Source organism: Drosophila albomicans, chromosome 3 (genome assembly GCF_009650485.2).
Source record: "Drosophila albomicans strain 15112-1751.03 chromosome 3, ASM965048v2, whole genome shotgun sequence".
In the NCBI taxonomy this organism is placed as follows: domain Eukaryota; kingdom Metazoa; phylum Arthropoda; class Insecta; order Diptera; family Drosophilidae; genus Drosophila; species Drosophila albomicans.
Window position 1 is genome coordinate 51283716 of NC_047629.2, and position 16191 is coordinate 51299906.

Below are 16191 nucleotides of genomic sequence, written 5' to 3' on the forward strand. Positions count from 1 at the left end.
GCTTTTCATGACTGACTTCTTATGCTAAGGTTTGCGTTTAGGTTTAGGTCACCGACGGTCTCGTGTGTGCGACTATGTTTGTGTGTGTGTGTGTGTGTGTGTGTTCAATTCTCTAGTGTGTGTGTGTGTGCTAAGCAAGTGCTTTATTTCATTAAGTTAGCTTCGCTGGACTCACTTCTGCTGCTGCTGAAATCTTTTCGCCCAACTTTTGTGCTTAATATCCTGTAGTGCATTTTCGTTGCGATTTTGTGGCGCTTTTTATTATACTTTCTTTCACTAGTGCGTCTTTAATTTTCTTCTGAAATACTAGCAACGATTTTCGGTTGCTTTCTTTTGTTGTTTCCTTAGCATATTTGCGTATTTATGATGCATTACAAATATGTATTCTATCTATTCTATGTATTCTAAGGGGCCAGCCAGGCTCTTTTGCCTCGAAAATTCCTCGTAAAGAGAGAGCACACTGGAATTTTTCAAGCTAGCCTCCGCCCCCCACAAAAAAAGCGCAAAAGCGACTACAAATTTCGAATAGCAATAATATTTTAGGGCAAATATCAGACTCATACATCAGTCGGCTTGCTTTTGTGTCCTCGTTTTGTGTGGAACTTGGCGTCATAAATTCCTATTAACTCGTAATGCAAATTTGTGAAACGTAAAATTCCCTTGAATTGTATTCATGGAATTCGTTTATTAATATTTCATTTCATTGGTCTTGGTTTTCGTGGTCAAGGTGTGCCTATCTATCTATCGTATTCTAATAATATATTTTTCGTAAGTATTTCTTCTACCTTACGTTTGTTTTTTTTTGGTTAGGCCAAATGAAATGTTACACAGCAAATTCAGCAAATTAATAAAATTGATGGTCAGGCACATACGCAAACACACACACACACACACACACACACACACATACACGAAATGACACTATAATCCTTGTGTAGACACACACATATATGGATAAGGTTAGCTTTCTCTTTCCGGCTGCCAAAAACGATTAAGATTGCTATAAATTCTAATTACCAGAGAATTACGAGTTGGAAAATTACATTTTATTATATGATAAAAGTTAAGCTTCAACTGGACGACGATAATGTATACTGAAATAGATTTACATGCGTATTCCCAGCGCAAAGCAAACCACAAACTCCACTTAATCATGTGTCGCTGCTGCTACAGTCCAGACAGGCTTCCTCTCGTCCCCTCTTCTTACTCCCCTCTCTGTAGTCACCCGCGCACCTTTTCAACTGTATTTAAGTGTCAGAAGTGCAATTTATTTTTATGTTCTGTAGCGTTTGCTTGCCAAAAAAATACAAAAAAAAAAAAAATACAGCCCAGGCAAACAAGCACTGCGAACCACAACAATACACAACATAAGCAAAGGTTAGAAGCCTGTCGAGGCGCAGAGTCAGGAGTAGGAACAGGACTCGCAGTAGTAAGAGCTTCGCTAGGTCGCTAGAGTGCCTGGGTCAGCTGCTGTGGCAATAAAAACCAAGCTGAAACTGAAGCTCTGTGTCTCTCTGCTCAGTTCGTGTGTGAGTGTTGTTTGTGCAAAGTGTATGAAAAGTGTTGATATATGTGAGAGATAGCACAGACGGCCAACAACAAGCACAAAAAAAATAACATCCGAAAACAGAAAACAAGATCTCAACAATTCCATATACAACAGCTGTCTGAATATGCGTTATAAGTACTTCTATTTAAACATTTTAATTGTACACGATTATCTAGCAATTTAACAGTAGTTATGCTTTTTCAGATTACATTTTTTGTCTTGCTTTTCTATTTATATTTTTATTTTTATTTGCTGATTCATAACGTTTACGACTGCAGTGAAGTTACACCAAGTTTGAGTATGAAGCAACTTGACACCAGACTTTTCCGGCATATGCTGTTTCAGCAACAGCAACCAACAGACAGAGCTCTGTGCATGTCTGGATTTCATTACAGACTCACAGCAGCTGAAGAAAAATACACGTTTTATTGGCTGATAGAAAAAAGTGCTCATAAAAATGTTAAAACATGAAAATATTGGATTAAAAAGATAATTTATAATAATTCAAATTGTCACTTAATTGTTCGTTTAAATTGCTGTGGAAATCACTTAAAAACAAATAAAAATCAACTAAATTCAAATGTTAAATAAAATATGAAAATAATATACTGAAAATATAATTTATATTAATTGAAATTGTCATTAAATAGTTCGTTTAAATTGCTGTGGAAATCACTTAAAAACAAATAAAAATTAAGATCAAATAAATTTAACAAATATGTATTATTCGTTAAAAAATTAGATATAATAAAATAATTTGACAATTGAATTGACTTTTTGCTACAATATTAAATAATTGTGATAAGGAAGCGTTTCTTATTAGTTGATATAGTAATGATGCAAAATAAGATTAAAATATATTTCCATTGGTTGAAAGAAATGCACAACAAGAAAACAGATAAAACTCATAATATTCCAATTGCCGATTTTAATAAATAATAGTTTAAGGAAAATAGTAATAATAAAGTACTACATTTTTTATTTTCCATAATCTTTTTAAACTCTAGAATTTGAATATTAAATTATTTTCTCAACTTGAAAATTGAAATAAATAAGTATGAAAGTTACAGTCGAGTGTGCTCGACTTTAAGATATCCGTTCCCCATTGTAAATAAAAGTAAAACAGTGTGGTATTAATTTAAAAATATACCAAATTAATATACCGTAAAAATACTATAGATATTCCAAAGTATGTATTTGCTATAATGCTATAGTTTTACATTCAAAATATACCATAGATTACAAATTGTCACCCAATATAACTAACGCCTATAGTGAATATGATGCTATTTTTACTTTTGCCTATTAGATACATTTCCTGCCAGCAAAAGGTTATAATACCCTTCTACCTTATGAGTAGCGGGTATACAAAGAATTTATATGTATATAAAAACTAATAATTTAAAGATCATTTTTAAATATTTCTAAATGCTGTATTTTTAATTTCACAAATTTTTGAAAAGCATTGAAATTGTGCCTTAAATTATGTTTTCAATTTCAATACTCTAAGAAGCATAATATTTAATGTGAATTGCCGCATTCTGCTGTTGTTATAATTACATTTGTGCGACTGTCGATAAATTATCTGAGGTCAAAGTCAAACATGCTTGGGGCAAGTATAGACTTAATTTCACGCACTATATGTGCATGCAACTTGTGCAACCGAAAGAGAAACAGCAACAAATACAGCAACAGCAGCAGAAAACAGCAAAACAGAAACTCAAACCGAAAACATGCAACAAGCAAAAAATGTGTGTGTACATTTTGGCATTTGCACAGAGGTTTTTGCTCATATATCATAAGCTCGGAGGTAAGTAAGAAATTAACTAATTGCAACATAATTTATTTATTTACTAATTAAGTTGCATGTTGCGAAAGTTTTGCGACAAAATTTGCAAACGTTGCAGCAACGACGACGACAAATGAAAACGCAGGCCGAAAAACGAGTTGCAGCTGCAACTTCACCATTTGGCCCCAAGTCACGTTTCGTGCAACTAATTTGTAAATTTTCATCTAAAGTCATGTGGCGCCTAGTGGAGATAGTGAGGAAGAGAGGAAAAGGCAGCTCAACTCTAGTCTGGCCAACTGATAATGCTCTGCAGCTGTGTCTCTGTGTGTGTGTGGCAATTTGTCAAAGGTGAAGGCAGGCAACACGGAAAGCAGTTGCATGCCATGTGGGACGTGTGTGGTTGCAATGCGGTTTCGGTTTAACAGCCACCAAGACAGTTGCCACTTGCCACTTGCCACTTGCTGCAACCGCCAGCTAAAACTGAGAGCTGTGTGGAGGCCATAAAAAGCGTCAGACGGACAGAGTGACAATCATGATGAGAGAGAGACGGCGAGACAGCGAAAGAGAGACAGCGAGAGAGAAGTGCAAGTTTGATGGCAATGAGCATAGTTTTGTCAACTTAACTTGGCTCATAATAAAGTTGCTTAGAGTCGTGTCGGGTGCAACGTGACACCTAGCTGGGAATTGTTGCTTATTGATTGCTCCACCTTTGTACTTCTTCTTGTTGTTGTTGTAGCTGCATCACTCATACGCCCGGTGTGCCATCAGCGGTTGCATTTCAATTTCGATTGCTACCCGAAAAACTCACTTTGGCTTTTCATCAAAATTCAATTGTTTCAATTTACGGTCACTCGATGCCAGCTGCAGTTGCAGCTACAGTGGCTGAGGCTGAAAGCACAGAGAACCGAGCACAAAGCGCAGCAAATCGTGGCAGCATAGACGACAGCAGCCAGTAGCGTGCAACCTCTCCCATTGTTGACCCTTTTGTCTTGAGCTTTTCGGTCGGGCAGCCAAGCGCCAAGCGCACTGAGCGCTGAGCGTACTGACAACCGAATACAGCCAAGTGGACATTTATCTTTTGCACTCACTGTGCGCCACTTCTAACAAATGGCTATGCACCAAAAATTCTCGAATTCCCGCATAACGCATTTATGCGCGCTCTAGTGCTGCATATGTTTGCATAACATTTTATCAAGCGTGCAGCACAAGTTCTCAGCCAAGTCCTTTTCGAGTTTAATAATTAAATTTCGCAATGTTTGCATTTTACTCTATTTAATTTTACATTTTTTTTTCTTAGATTTTTCTTTCAGTTTTTTTTGGGGTTTTTGGAATACACAAGCTAAGGCAGCTACTGCCTTTTGCTTAACAAAACAAATCAAAGACGTAAGACTACAGCAGGTAAACCGCTTTCACCACCGATCCTTGCTTGATCATCGAATCCTTGTGCATCTGATACTGCAGATTGTGGGGCGGCAAACACAAAAGCTTGCGCAGCTTGTGCCCAATCTCCATGACGGCCAGCTCGTTGTGTCCATTGGCAGTCCAAATCGCTAAGCGCAAGTTTTGTTAGAGAACAAGGAGGAATGTTACAGTCGAGTGTGCTCGACTGTGAGATACCCGTCTCGCATTTTTAATAAAAGCAAAAGAAAATAAGGTATAAAGAAAATATACAAAAATAATATACCGAAAATACTACAAAAATATCAAAAACAATAGTTCGTATAAGAATAAACTACTGCATCTTAAATATACTATTCTTAGAATAAAGCGAATTAATATACCAAAAAATACTATACTATACTAATATACCAAAAGGTATGTATATCAAAAAACAATTCCATTTAATATTTACCAAAATAATACTAAAAAAATATATACGCTGCAATATTTTGTATAAAGATATATACAAATATTATATTTAAAATATTTATATTTAAAATACCACGCATAGAATATACCAAAGCAAAGAAACGAAAAAATACTAACATACATATGCCAAGAGAAATATTTATGTACGTCGATTAACTACTTGATTTAAAATATACCAAATTAATATACCGAAAAAATACTGCAAAATACGAAAGTCATTTTTGTATACTACTACAACAAAAACATACATTCTTAGAATATACCGAAAAAATACTACAATACTACTACTACTACAAAAAGGAATATATCGAAAAACTAGTCCTTTAAATTATACCTTGCAATTGAATATATCCCAGATGGTCAACTTTGAGTAGCGGGTATAAAAAGTATACTCTTAACAAAGTACTCACAAATTTTGTTGCTCTTGCTGCGCAAGTTGATGACAGCTCCACAGATTTCCTCAGTATGCTGCACAGCCTCACCAATCAGTATTAGCAGCTGCAGGCAAGAGGTTTATAAAGTGACAGACAGTTGAAAAAAATGAAAGAACTACTCACCACATCGAGCCAGAGCTTGTCCAGCTCCAGCTTACTGCAACGACCAATACTGATGACCCAACGACCGCCATACTTGTTGATCTCATCCTCCCACATGGGCCTGTCAATTTAAGAAGCAACTCAGAACGCAAAGCGAAGTTGAAATCGGTTTACTTACTGTATGCCCTTCTTGAAGAGCGAGTAATCACTGCCAATTTTCAGCTCGGATGGCGGCTTGATGTGATTGTACAGACTCCAGAAATCCTCGACCATATCAAAGCTGGTTATCTCGTTCTGCATCTCCTCCCAGCTCTTGTTGCGATCATTCTCCAGATACCACAAAGTCCATGTGTTCTCCAATGGATGCTTAAATGGCATCTCAACCATCTGTTGTTTGCCTGCTGTGTGTTTGCACATATCGCCACCCTCCGCATAAGATTTCAGCTCCTGGCTGGAGCTGGAGCGTGAATCAGTCTGCAGCTCAGAATCACTGTCCAACATTGTGCAACTGTTTTGTTTTGCCAAATTATGCTTAATATCAATTTTTTTTTTTTTTTTTTTGTTTTCTTCTGTTTCCACTTTACTTATTTTACAATTTCAGCTGACTTAAAAATACTTTTACACGACTCGAGATAGGAAATGCAAACAGTTTACATGGAAAAGTAACAGCATTGACTCTAAAGTGACAATTAATGCCGCACACAACTGTTGTTGGAATACTCTCAGCTCTGATATTATTCTATTTTTGTGTCATTTTGTATATCGTGCAGTTCATAACGATCTTTATAATTAAAAGTAACTCCATTGCGTGCAGCTCAATTTCAATTTTCTTTTAACACAATTAAATGCGCAACATTTGCGTTAAAATTTTATTGTCATGCATTATTGAGGCCAATGGATTGGATTCGATTTGAGCCTGGAACTCATATGTTGGGCCAGAGAGAGCGATGATATAAATAAGGTCGGTCCTGAGTGTGGACTGTGTGTGGCTCACTCAGCTGTGGTTTCCGTAACACATTTGCCGCCATTGTTGGGGCATGGTCAACGGCCTGGCTGGACAATGCAACGAAGGTTTACGATTCCTGCCACTCATCGACAGCAGGATGCGGGATGCGAACGCATCATTTGCGATTGCCTTTGCACTGTAGATGGCAATACGCATTGATTTACTTGAGTTGCCCTCGATATTGTTGGCTGCTGTTTGCGAGCAAGCAATCGGACAGACGGACAGACGGAGAGACAGGCAGTCAACCACAGTGAAGAGAAATGACTCTATCTGAGAGCAGCTCGCGTGATATGAAATACTTGAACGGTTTTCGCCTGCTGCAACAAAGAACCAAAGCAGCACAATCTGCAGGATAATACCATTAAGTAAAGTGAAGTAAATACTTGCCACATCAACAACAACAACAACAATGGTAACGTAAAAGAATTTCAGCTTAATTTAAGTGCAACACTTTAAAAAACAGAAAGAGAGAAAAAGCAGTTGGCAACAGTAGTCAATTGTCAGTATGTTGCATTATCTGCGCTTTACGGCTCATTTGCGTTTTAAACATGTGTAAACAAGTTAAGACGCCATCGAACTCACACTGCTGAACTCTCCTCCATGCCTGCCATCTGTTTGTAGCCCCCTCTCCCTCTCTCTCTCTAGCCAACCAACCATATTTCATATCATTGATCTGACTGGCTGCAGGCTCGCAAAACTGACAGCCGCAACGTCAACTCATCGTTTTTAACACTTCGCCCAGTGATTTATGAAAATTTTCAAAAAATGCCCGTCGAGTTGAGTTGCGAGTTACCCATTCCCTAGTTATGCCCGCTACCTCTAGAGTAGAAGGGTATTATAACTTTGTGACAACAGGAAATGTCCATCAGTCTGTCAGTAGAAAAGATACAATTTTGTTTGGGAATATTCAGATCAAGTTTGTTTTAGTTTTTGTCACGCCATGTTCCACCTACGCAAATTGCAATAAAAGGGAAAACCTATTGTATTTGAAAATCTTAAGTTAATTTTTAGCAATAATTCCGCTTTTCATGATTCCAGATAAACAGCTTACAAATTCAAGGACCAATTCTTTAAAGCAAACATTGACAATGCCTTGATGGCATTGGTTGGCAATCTGGTATATTTTGTACTCTACGGTATATTTGTAATAGTACATCAGTAATCTAAAATATAGTTTTCGGTATATTTCAGTATTTGTTCGGCATATTAATGCGATTCAGTTCATCAAAATATATATTTATATCCTTCGGTATATTACTTTTATATATTTTACTAATATACGAAACATAGCTCATAGCCTTCGCTATATATCAGTATTTTATTGGTATATGAATTTGATATAGTATCTCAATATATAAAACACAGCTTATGTAGATTTTAATATTTTTTCAGTACACTCATCTAACATTTTTTCATAATATTACCGCACTCTTTTTCTTTTTTCTTTTTAAATAATTATCAGGTATCCCACAGTCGATCACACGCCACTCCAGCTTTCATACTTGTTTAATATGCTTAAATACGTGTACAGATTCTTCTACTAGTATAAAGGAGAGTGCTCGTTTATCGCGAGTATTTTATAAAGCATACTTTGCGGCGCATCGCTGCTTCTGGTTTAAAATATTGCCATGAAGCCATATTAAGCACTCATTACTCACGCCGCCTGATTAACACTATGTGCAGTTGGCAGCCCACACACGCATACAGTCGCACACACACACACATACACACATCTCGCGCACTTATTTATGGGCTAGTTAGTTGGGTGTGAAGAAACCTGCCGCCCGTGGTGCACGTTGTCAGTTGTCTGTGGTCAGCAATGGGAGCCCAATGACAGTGCATGAAAACAGCCAGAACAAGGCCGCATTATTGTGGCCAAAAGTGCAGAGCAAGAGACAGAGAGCGAGAGAGAAAGCTGACAGCGCGTACTAAAGTGAGACAGCAGCAATAAATCAAAAGTGCAGCCAAAGATTTGCAACTTAATTTAATCACATCTATTAAATAAAACTGAATTGCATGTTTATTTAATAATGTTGGCCATCAAAGCAAAAAATTTGTTGCAAATGCGAAAATGAGTTGACAATTAAATTAAGCAGCAAATCAATTGAAATATCCATATACAATAATAATGTTAAATGTCAATGTGTGTGTGAATGTATGTATTGAATTGCAAACAACTATCTAATTTTATAACCAATAATTGATATCAAGCTGCCTTTTAATATAAATAATTTGTGTAGCAATTAATTCAGAATAACATTTGAACATTCATTATTGCTGCTGCAAATTAAAAAGTCTTTAAATATTTGTTTAAAAATACATAGCTGCTGCTCAGGTGGCACGTTTCTCGTTTAGTGTTCTTCGATTCCTTTGGGGGAAAGCGATGGCAGCAGCCATTGAATTGGAATTCGTAGTCGCGTTTTGTGTATTTATTTATTGCAGCATTTGCATTGTTGTGCACACCAAAAACAGCAGACAAAACACACACACATACACACAGACAGGGAGCACAATAAATTTAAAATCTAATTACGCGCACCATTTAATATCGAAGCGAAACGTTGGGCGGAAGCGGATGTGGATATCGGAATGGGAAGTGGCAAGTGGTGAATGTGAACGTGTAGAGTGTGTAGAGAATATAGTCGAAGTGAAACGAACGTGAGCAAATAAGTGTAACTTGGGAAAATGGGCTAAAAAGAAATACCGCAAACATATAAATAGATGAGCCGCGTCCAACAAAATTTACTAAAAGCAGCCGCATACGAAAAATGTAATTACAAAATTTGATAAGCTCGAACAAATGCCAACAAAAAGAGGAAGAAAAAGGAAGTGCACACAGAAGAAGCAACATAATAAAAATGAGAAGAAGGAAGAGCAGCAAAAGAAACCACAACAGGAATAGTGATTCTTAGCTGGACTTGAAAAATTTGCTAACAAATTTCATAAAATTGCTTGTGGTTGAGCTTTTGACTTGCGGCTTCAACGGGGTAGATAGTGTGGCTAAGTGGAGTCTGAGAGGGGGAGAAGGGGCTAAACCATGGACATTTGTTCGGCTCTGTCGAATAAACAACACTTTGTGCTTGTAATTTACACTGAATGAGGGCAACTCTGGTCAGATGGTCAGCTGGTCGGCAGCAGCCAGCAACCACAACCCAAATGGTCAACATTGCTCAACTTGTGAAAAATACATTATGGTATAAGTATTTAATTGCACACCATTTGGGGCTGGGTGTGTGTGTGTGTGCGTCACTGAATGCGAGTGTGTGTTTAGTTGTGTGTGTTGGTTTGTAAATTTAAATAATGCGCAAAAGGAACTTCATATATGCTTTTGGGTTCGCTTTAAGCTCAACTGAGCAAAAGGCAATTGCCAAACCAAAAGATGAGAAACCTTCCTCACCCACTTCTCTTTCCCCTACCCCGGCCCCGGCCCCAATACAACAGCTGACCAAACAAAACGCAATTAAAACTAATAATTAATACGGCCATAGGCGAAAGCGAAGCGACGCGCTCTCAGCCAAACACATTTGTCAGTCCAGTTTTCGCCGAGTGACCTTCCGGACTGCTTATAATAAAATTATGCTTCATTTATATGCAGGTTGCGTCATTTGACTGATGCCTCCTAATGACTTCCTAACAATTTTTAATATCTATGCAAATGAACGTAAATTGCTGGACTGTTTCACACGCCCAGGCGAGACCACTGCGCCCTCGTTGAGTTCGTTCTGTCGCCGTTGCTATCCAAATTAATATGGCATGGGGCTGAGGGCTGACTCTTCACTTCAGCTTCAACTTTGGTTAACCGTTTAGCCATCGCTAACCACCACCACCAACAACAACAACTGTCCAACAGTGGCAACAAAGGGAGTTGGGGTAGCCAACTACCAACAGCTCTCAGGCGTTTAATTAAATGACATTATGGCCATTTCGCTGTCGACCAACGACAAAGCTAAGCTGCTGCTGCTGCTGCTCAAAGCAAAAACGAAGCGAGCCCCGCGAAGTAGGCAGTGAAAAATGTTGCAAGTTTGCCACTAGAGGCCCCCAATGGACAACTGCCCCGCCGAAAAATTGTACAGTGGGAGCTGTATTTCAATTTATGTTGCCGTCGTCCTCGTTGTTGTTAGTAAAGTATCTTGGGTCATAATCATGTTTATAGAAAAACATTCTGAAAAGTTGCCCACGCTTAGCACCTCTTCGCCAAGTGCTAAAAATAAAAGAATGCTCAACGCTCACATAAAACAAAAGTATGATGTGAATATGCTCGGCTCTCTCTCACTCTCAATGGTCTTCATAATTCTGGCTCTGAAAATGTTTATGCATTTTGTTGCTAGTTTCGTAACTCGGTGCCCAGTGCCCAGAGTCCAGTTTTTCGTGAAGTAAAGTGAACGATGGGGTAAACGCTGAATGGTTTACTTGAAGAATGGGTTCAAGACGGCCTAAAAAATGACTTGTTAATGTTCATAGTTAATCTTTGAGACAACTTGTAAATAAGGTTGCTGAGGAAGAGTTTGGGAAACCTGTTGAAGAGTTGGGGTATGAGTGGCTTGAAGAGACTAAAGTAAAAGGTTTGGGTTTGGCTTTTTATGGAAAAGGTTTATTCAGAGACAATTGAAAATATAATCTATAGCACGGTATTTGAATATTACCTTTAAGGAGTGTAAATAAAGTACAAATAAAAGTTTCACATTTGCAAAAACCTCAGCACAATTAACGTTTTTTGATTTAGCACCAAAATAAAGAAAATTTGTATTGCTCCAGAACTTTATCAAGGTAAAATATATTAAATAATTTTTTGCTCGATATTTTATTTAGATCAACTAAACTAAGTTTAAATAATACAGATAAAAATTTAAAAACAATTAATACCTAAATTTAACATCATATCAAAAGGCAATTTTAGTTGCTTCACATCTTTATGATGGGAAAGGTTAATGCATCACATATATCTCAATATCTTCATTCATATTAAATTAATTGAGTGTTATGAAAATACATGTATACTATCAATAATTTTAATGTAATTGGTTTACCTTAGCAAACTCTCAGCACAATTGAAACTATCTCTTAGCGTCAAAGCAAAAAACAATTTAAATAGCGCCAGATCTTTAAATCATTTTCAAAGGAATATTTAATAACTCATTAAAGTATCAAAACGTTTGATTCATATTTAATATGCATAACCGTGTTGTTAAGGGGTTACTTTTGAAGCTCATTAAGCTTATTTTTCCAGCATCTATTCAATTATTCATGGTACTAAAGCGTTTTTATGTTTTGTATGAATAAAACTTGCAAATAAAACCAGTAAGATAATATTTAATCAGTGTTAGGAATTGATTCAATTAAGCCAAGGCCATCTATATGTTTGAGAATAAGAAATAAAGTGGTATCTCCTAGTTGAATACTCATCACAAAAACGCAATCACTTTGTTTTCAATTGGAGTTAAGCAAAGCGTTTAACTCTGCCTTAAAATTGCATATAATTGCAGCTTTTCTCATGTAGAACTGGCTTTTAATACGCACATTCACCCATTTTCCTGTCGCCTTCTTCTCCTCTGTGTTCTACTAAGTTTATGGAGGATATTTGCATTGCAAATAATCAGAATTTTATGTTCGCCAAATGCTGGGAAAGTGGGCCAGCGGGCAAGACAAATTAAATCATTAGTTATGCGTTGCACAAAATTAATGCGCTTGTAAGATTTAAGAAGAGAAAAACTTTTAATTGCAGACCAGATATATATACTACTAAGTATTATCCAGCTTTGGGGCGGACATAGAGTTTGGCTTATGATTATTTGGCGTCAGCAATCATTCAAAGAGCGAGACGTTGAGAGAGAGAGAGAGAGAGAGAGAGCGAGAGAGAAGAGATCGCGCTGTAGCTGCCACTTTGGCAATTATGTTGCAAGCTCTAAGTTGCAAAAGTATTCGTTGTCCTAAGCGATGCGGAGTTAGCTTCTATTGGAATTGCATTGCCGATTGACTTGGCTAAGTTTCTCAAACGAGTTTGGCTTCTACTGCCGCTGCTGCTGCTGCATTAGCAAAACTTTTTGCATTTGCAAGAAGCGAGGCAACTTTAAAATGAAATCAGGGCTAACAAGCTGAAACTTAAATTGCTGCAGAATCAGTTGCAGCTGCAGCTAACTCCTGACTCTCTCGCTCTCTCTCTCTCTCTCTCTCTCTCTCTCTCTCTCTCTCTCTCTCTCTCTCTCTCTCTCTCTCAATCGGTTGCAGCTGCCAACCAAATGGTTACGGTAACGGTTAAGGGTGTTATTATATTTAATGGGGCAACTAAACTTACGCCAAATTGAATGTGTCAATTCGCATGCTTGTCATGCATTTAAATATATTACTTTTATTATTTTTATTTGCCCAAAGCGCACAGCTGTTGTGCCGCACAAAAAGGCCAAACAAATAATGGTCTCTACTCATAGTTGCAAACGCATCAAAATTGCAATTATTCGCGTTATTCTACTAAACGAATTCAACAGCAAAACTTTGGAAAACCATCTTCCATTTTCGCTACTCTTTGTGAATTAAACAAAAACATTGCGGTCTTCTTCGCAAAATATACCAAATTAATGAACTGAAAAAATAATTAAATATACCGAAATCCACATTTAATATATTGATATATACTATATTCAAAGTACGCGGTATTATTCTTAAAATATACCAAATTAATGAGCTGAAAAAATACTAAAATATACCGAAATGCTGATTTAATGTACTGATATATACAATATTCAAAGAATACGGTATTATTCTTAAAATATACCAAATTTATGAACAGAGAAAATTCAAAAATATATGTATATGTCGATATATATAATATATGCAGTATTATTTCTAAAATATACCAAATAAATATACCTTAAATTATTGAAATGTGAAATTGTAATTAATCTCGATGTTCTCATAATCGAATTCAACATCAAAACTTTGCCAAATCATATTCCATTTACTTTTATTTTAATGAACGTAAATGACATTCATAGATTACAAATTCAATCATGAGATTTAGAATATATTTCGTTTGCGATATTCGTTGAAACCTGACAGCTGGAATATGCAATTAATATGGAATATAAAATGGACAAAAGAACCATCGTCTGTGCATCTGGCAGATTAAAATGCTCATTTATGCATATTTATTTAAATGAAAATGCTCTTAATTTAACTTCTGCTGCTTTATTTAAATAGTAATCAATAATTTAAGTGCAGTGCAGCATATTTAATATGCAAGTTGCATTCATTGTAATCTTAGTGAATGCAGGAAATTATAATATTTATTTAATGACTGCAATAAACATTGCCAACAACAATAATTACCATTTTGCCACGCTTGCCTCACAATTTCTTCCACACACACACACACACTCATACACAATATTTTTGCAACACACACACAGATGTGCCAGTTTTGTGGCTTAAAACTTCAAACACAAACAACATTTTTGGTTCAACATAAGCGGCTTACAATAGTAACAACCCCATAGCTGGGACTCTCTAGTTGAAAATGTCGCATGCTCTCGACTCCCAGTGGAGTTGTTCTCACGCTGTTTGCTCTGTATTACCTATTTGCAGTTTGGTTGCCTGCCAAGCTGCCAAGCATAAATATTTGAATTGCCAGAAGGTGTAACATATAATAAAGTTATGTCACAACTATCCTAAAAATAAATACAAATAGAAAGAAGTGAGTGCCAGCTTAGTTAGCTGACTTTGCCAAATAAAACAATGAAGCTTTGTTGAAACAAAACATATTCGATTTGCTATGATTTGCTAAATTTTCTGCAAATTAATTATTACAAATTCAGATTGTATGTTTCAATTATTGAATTTCGTCATTTCTAGCTGTCAAAATCAATCCCCAATTTATTTTTGCAGCATTTATCAAATTAATTACTTTAATATTTAATTGAAACATAAACAAGTCAGAGTCGAATGTGCTCGACTATGAGATACCAGGCTACCATTTTTCAATAAGAGCAAAACGTTTCGGTTTTATTCTAAGAACATACCAAATAATTATACTGAAAAAATACTTAAATGTAACACAAAATATATTTGGTATATGCACAAATGTATACTACATTCAAAATATGCAGAATTAATACTAAAATATACCAAATTAATATACTACAAATACTGCAACCGAAGGTTATTTTTAGTATATTTTCAACTCCAAGCCTACTCTATGAAACTCTGACGATAATACACTCATACATAGATTCTGACATATACTCATGTTCATGCCTTTTGTAATATATTGCCACTGACGAAATCAGTCAGTCTTATTCTGTTCTCCAAACAGCACAGTGCTTTTATTTGTGAGTATTTCTAACATATTACAGAATTCTCTCGCAAATGAGTTCAAAATTAAATCCTTCATCTTCTTCAGAGTCGCTCCTCTCCCCCCGGAACGAAGTATCATCCTTAATAAACTAGTGAACTTTAGGCATACGAGTCGCGACAAGGAATTGATCTGCAAAAAGTGAGCAGCCACAACCAAGTTGGCCAGCCTTATCGCTGGGAGCCTATTAATGAATCCCTGATCCCACTCGCAGGGTTCATAATTGTCATTGTATTCACAGTGCTCATCATTCATGTGCTTCTCTGCCCACTCCTTCACCAAAAGCAATGTGCTTGAATGCACAAATGGCACGGATATTGGACGTTGATCTGCTGGATCCACATTGATGTTCTGCTCCATGTACTTCTTGAGTTGCTTTGAGCATTTGGCAATTGGCTCATCCATCACGATTTCTTCAAAGTCTTCCGATACTAAAAAGACTTTCTGCATTTTTATGCTTTAATTCTTTTTCGGTTTTTCTTTTTTTTTTTGAAAAAAAATTTGATGTTCTCCGTTTGAAACACAAAAATTTGCTGTATTAGTCTTAAAATGTACCGTATTGATATATTGTAACATACTGAAATATCGGAATATACAAAATATACCAGATTAGTGGACAATAACACTCTTGTTTTCAACATACAAACTAATCTCGTAATTAACTTCTTCGGTTTTCATCTGTTCGCAACCAAATTGCCAAAACACTATCAACAACATTTATTCCTTATACCTTCTTATGCCTGTTCTATACATTTCCCTTAAGCACAATGTTAGCATACCCTTCAACCCTATGGCTAGCGGGTATGAAAATAAAAATAAATTCCAGCCTAGATTTTCGAATTTGTGCTTTAATTATTCATGCAAAGCGGATTTACAAATATGATATCATCAATTTTTATCGTCAGCTTTAAGTCAATTGAATTGGGACAGTGCTTAGATGGCGATTTTCCAGTATATGTTTGTGTGTGTGTATTCTTAAGTGTGTTTTCAAGTTTTTTGGTTTCTAGTTTGAGTTTGGCTTGCCACAAATCAAATGGAGAAACGCCTGCGCGTTGTAAGGTCGCCCCGTGGCATTCTTAGCACTGACAACTTGGCACT

The 16191-nt window shown here is 36.4% G+C and overlaps 2 protein-coding genes across 2 annotated transcripts; one reads left to right on the forward strand and one right to left on the reverse strand.

The window, feature by feature from the left end:
* Positions 1-4555: 4555 nt before the first annotated feature.
* LOC117568497 (eukaryotic translation initiation factor 4E1) lies at positions 4556-6391 on the reverse strand. The gene is made up of 4 exons (XM_034249187.2): positions 5922-6391; positions 5765-5864; positions 5618-5705; positions 4556-4888 (listed from the first exon to the last, which is right to left on the reverse strand). The coding sequence occupies exons 1-4, from the start codon at positions 6242-6244 to the stop codon at positions 4728-4730; spliced, it is 672 nt and encodes a 223-aa protein (XP_034105078.1). The 5' UTR covers positions 6245-6391; the 3' UTR covers positions 4556-4727.
* A 389-nt stretch (positions 6392-6780) lies between these two features.
* LOC127565421 (uncharacterized) lies at positions 6781-15711 on the forward strand. Its single transcript, XM_052003613.1, has 4 exons — positions 6781-6887; positions 15029-15070; positions 15142-15234; positions 15308-15711. The coding sequence occupies exons 1-4, from the start codon at positions 6781-6783 to the stop codon at positions 15438-15440; spliced, it is 375 nt and encodes a 124-aa protein (XP_051859573.1). The 3' UTR covers positions 15441-15711.
* The last annotated feature ends 480 nt before the right edge of the window (positions 15712-16191 follow it).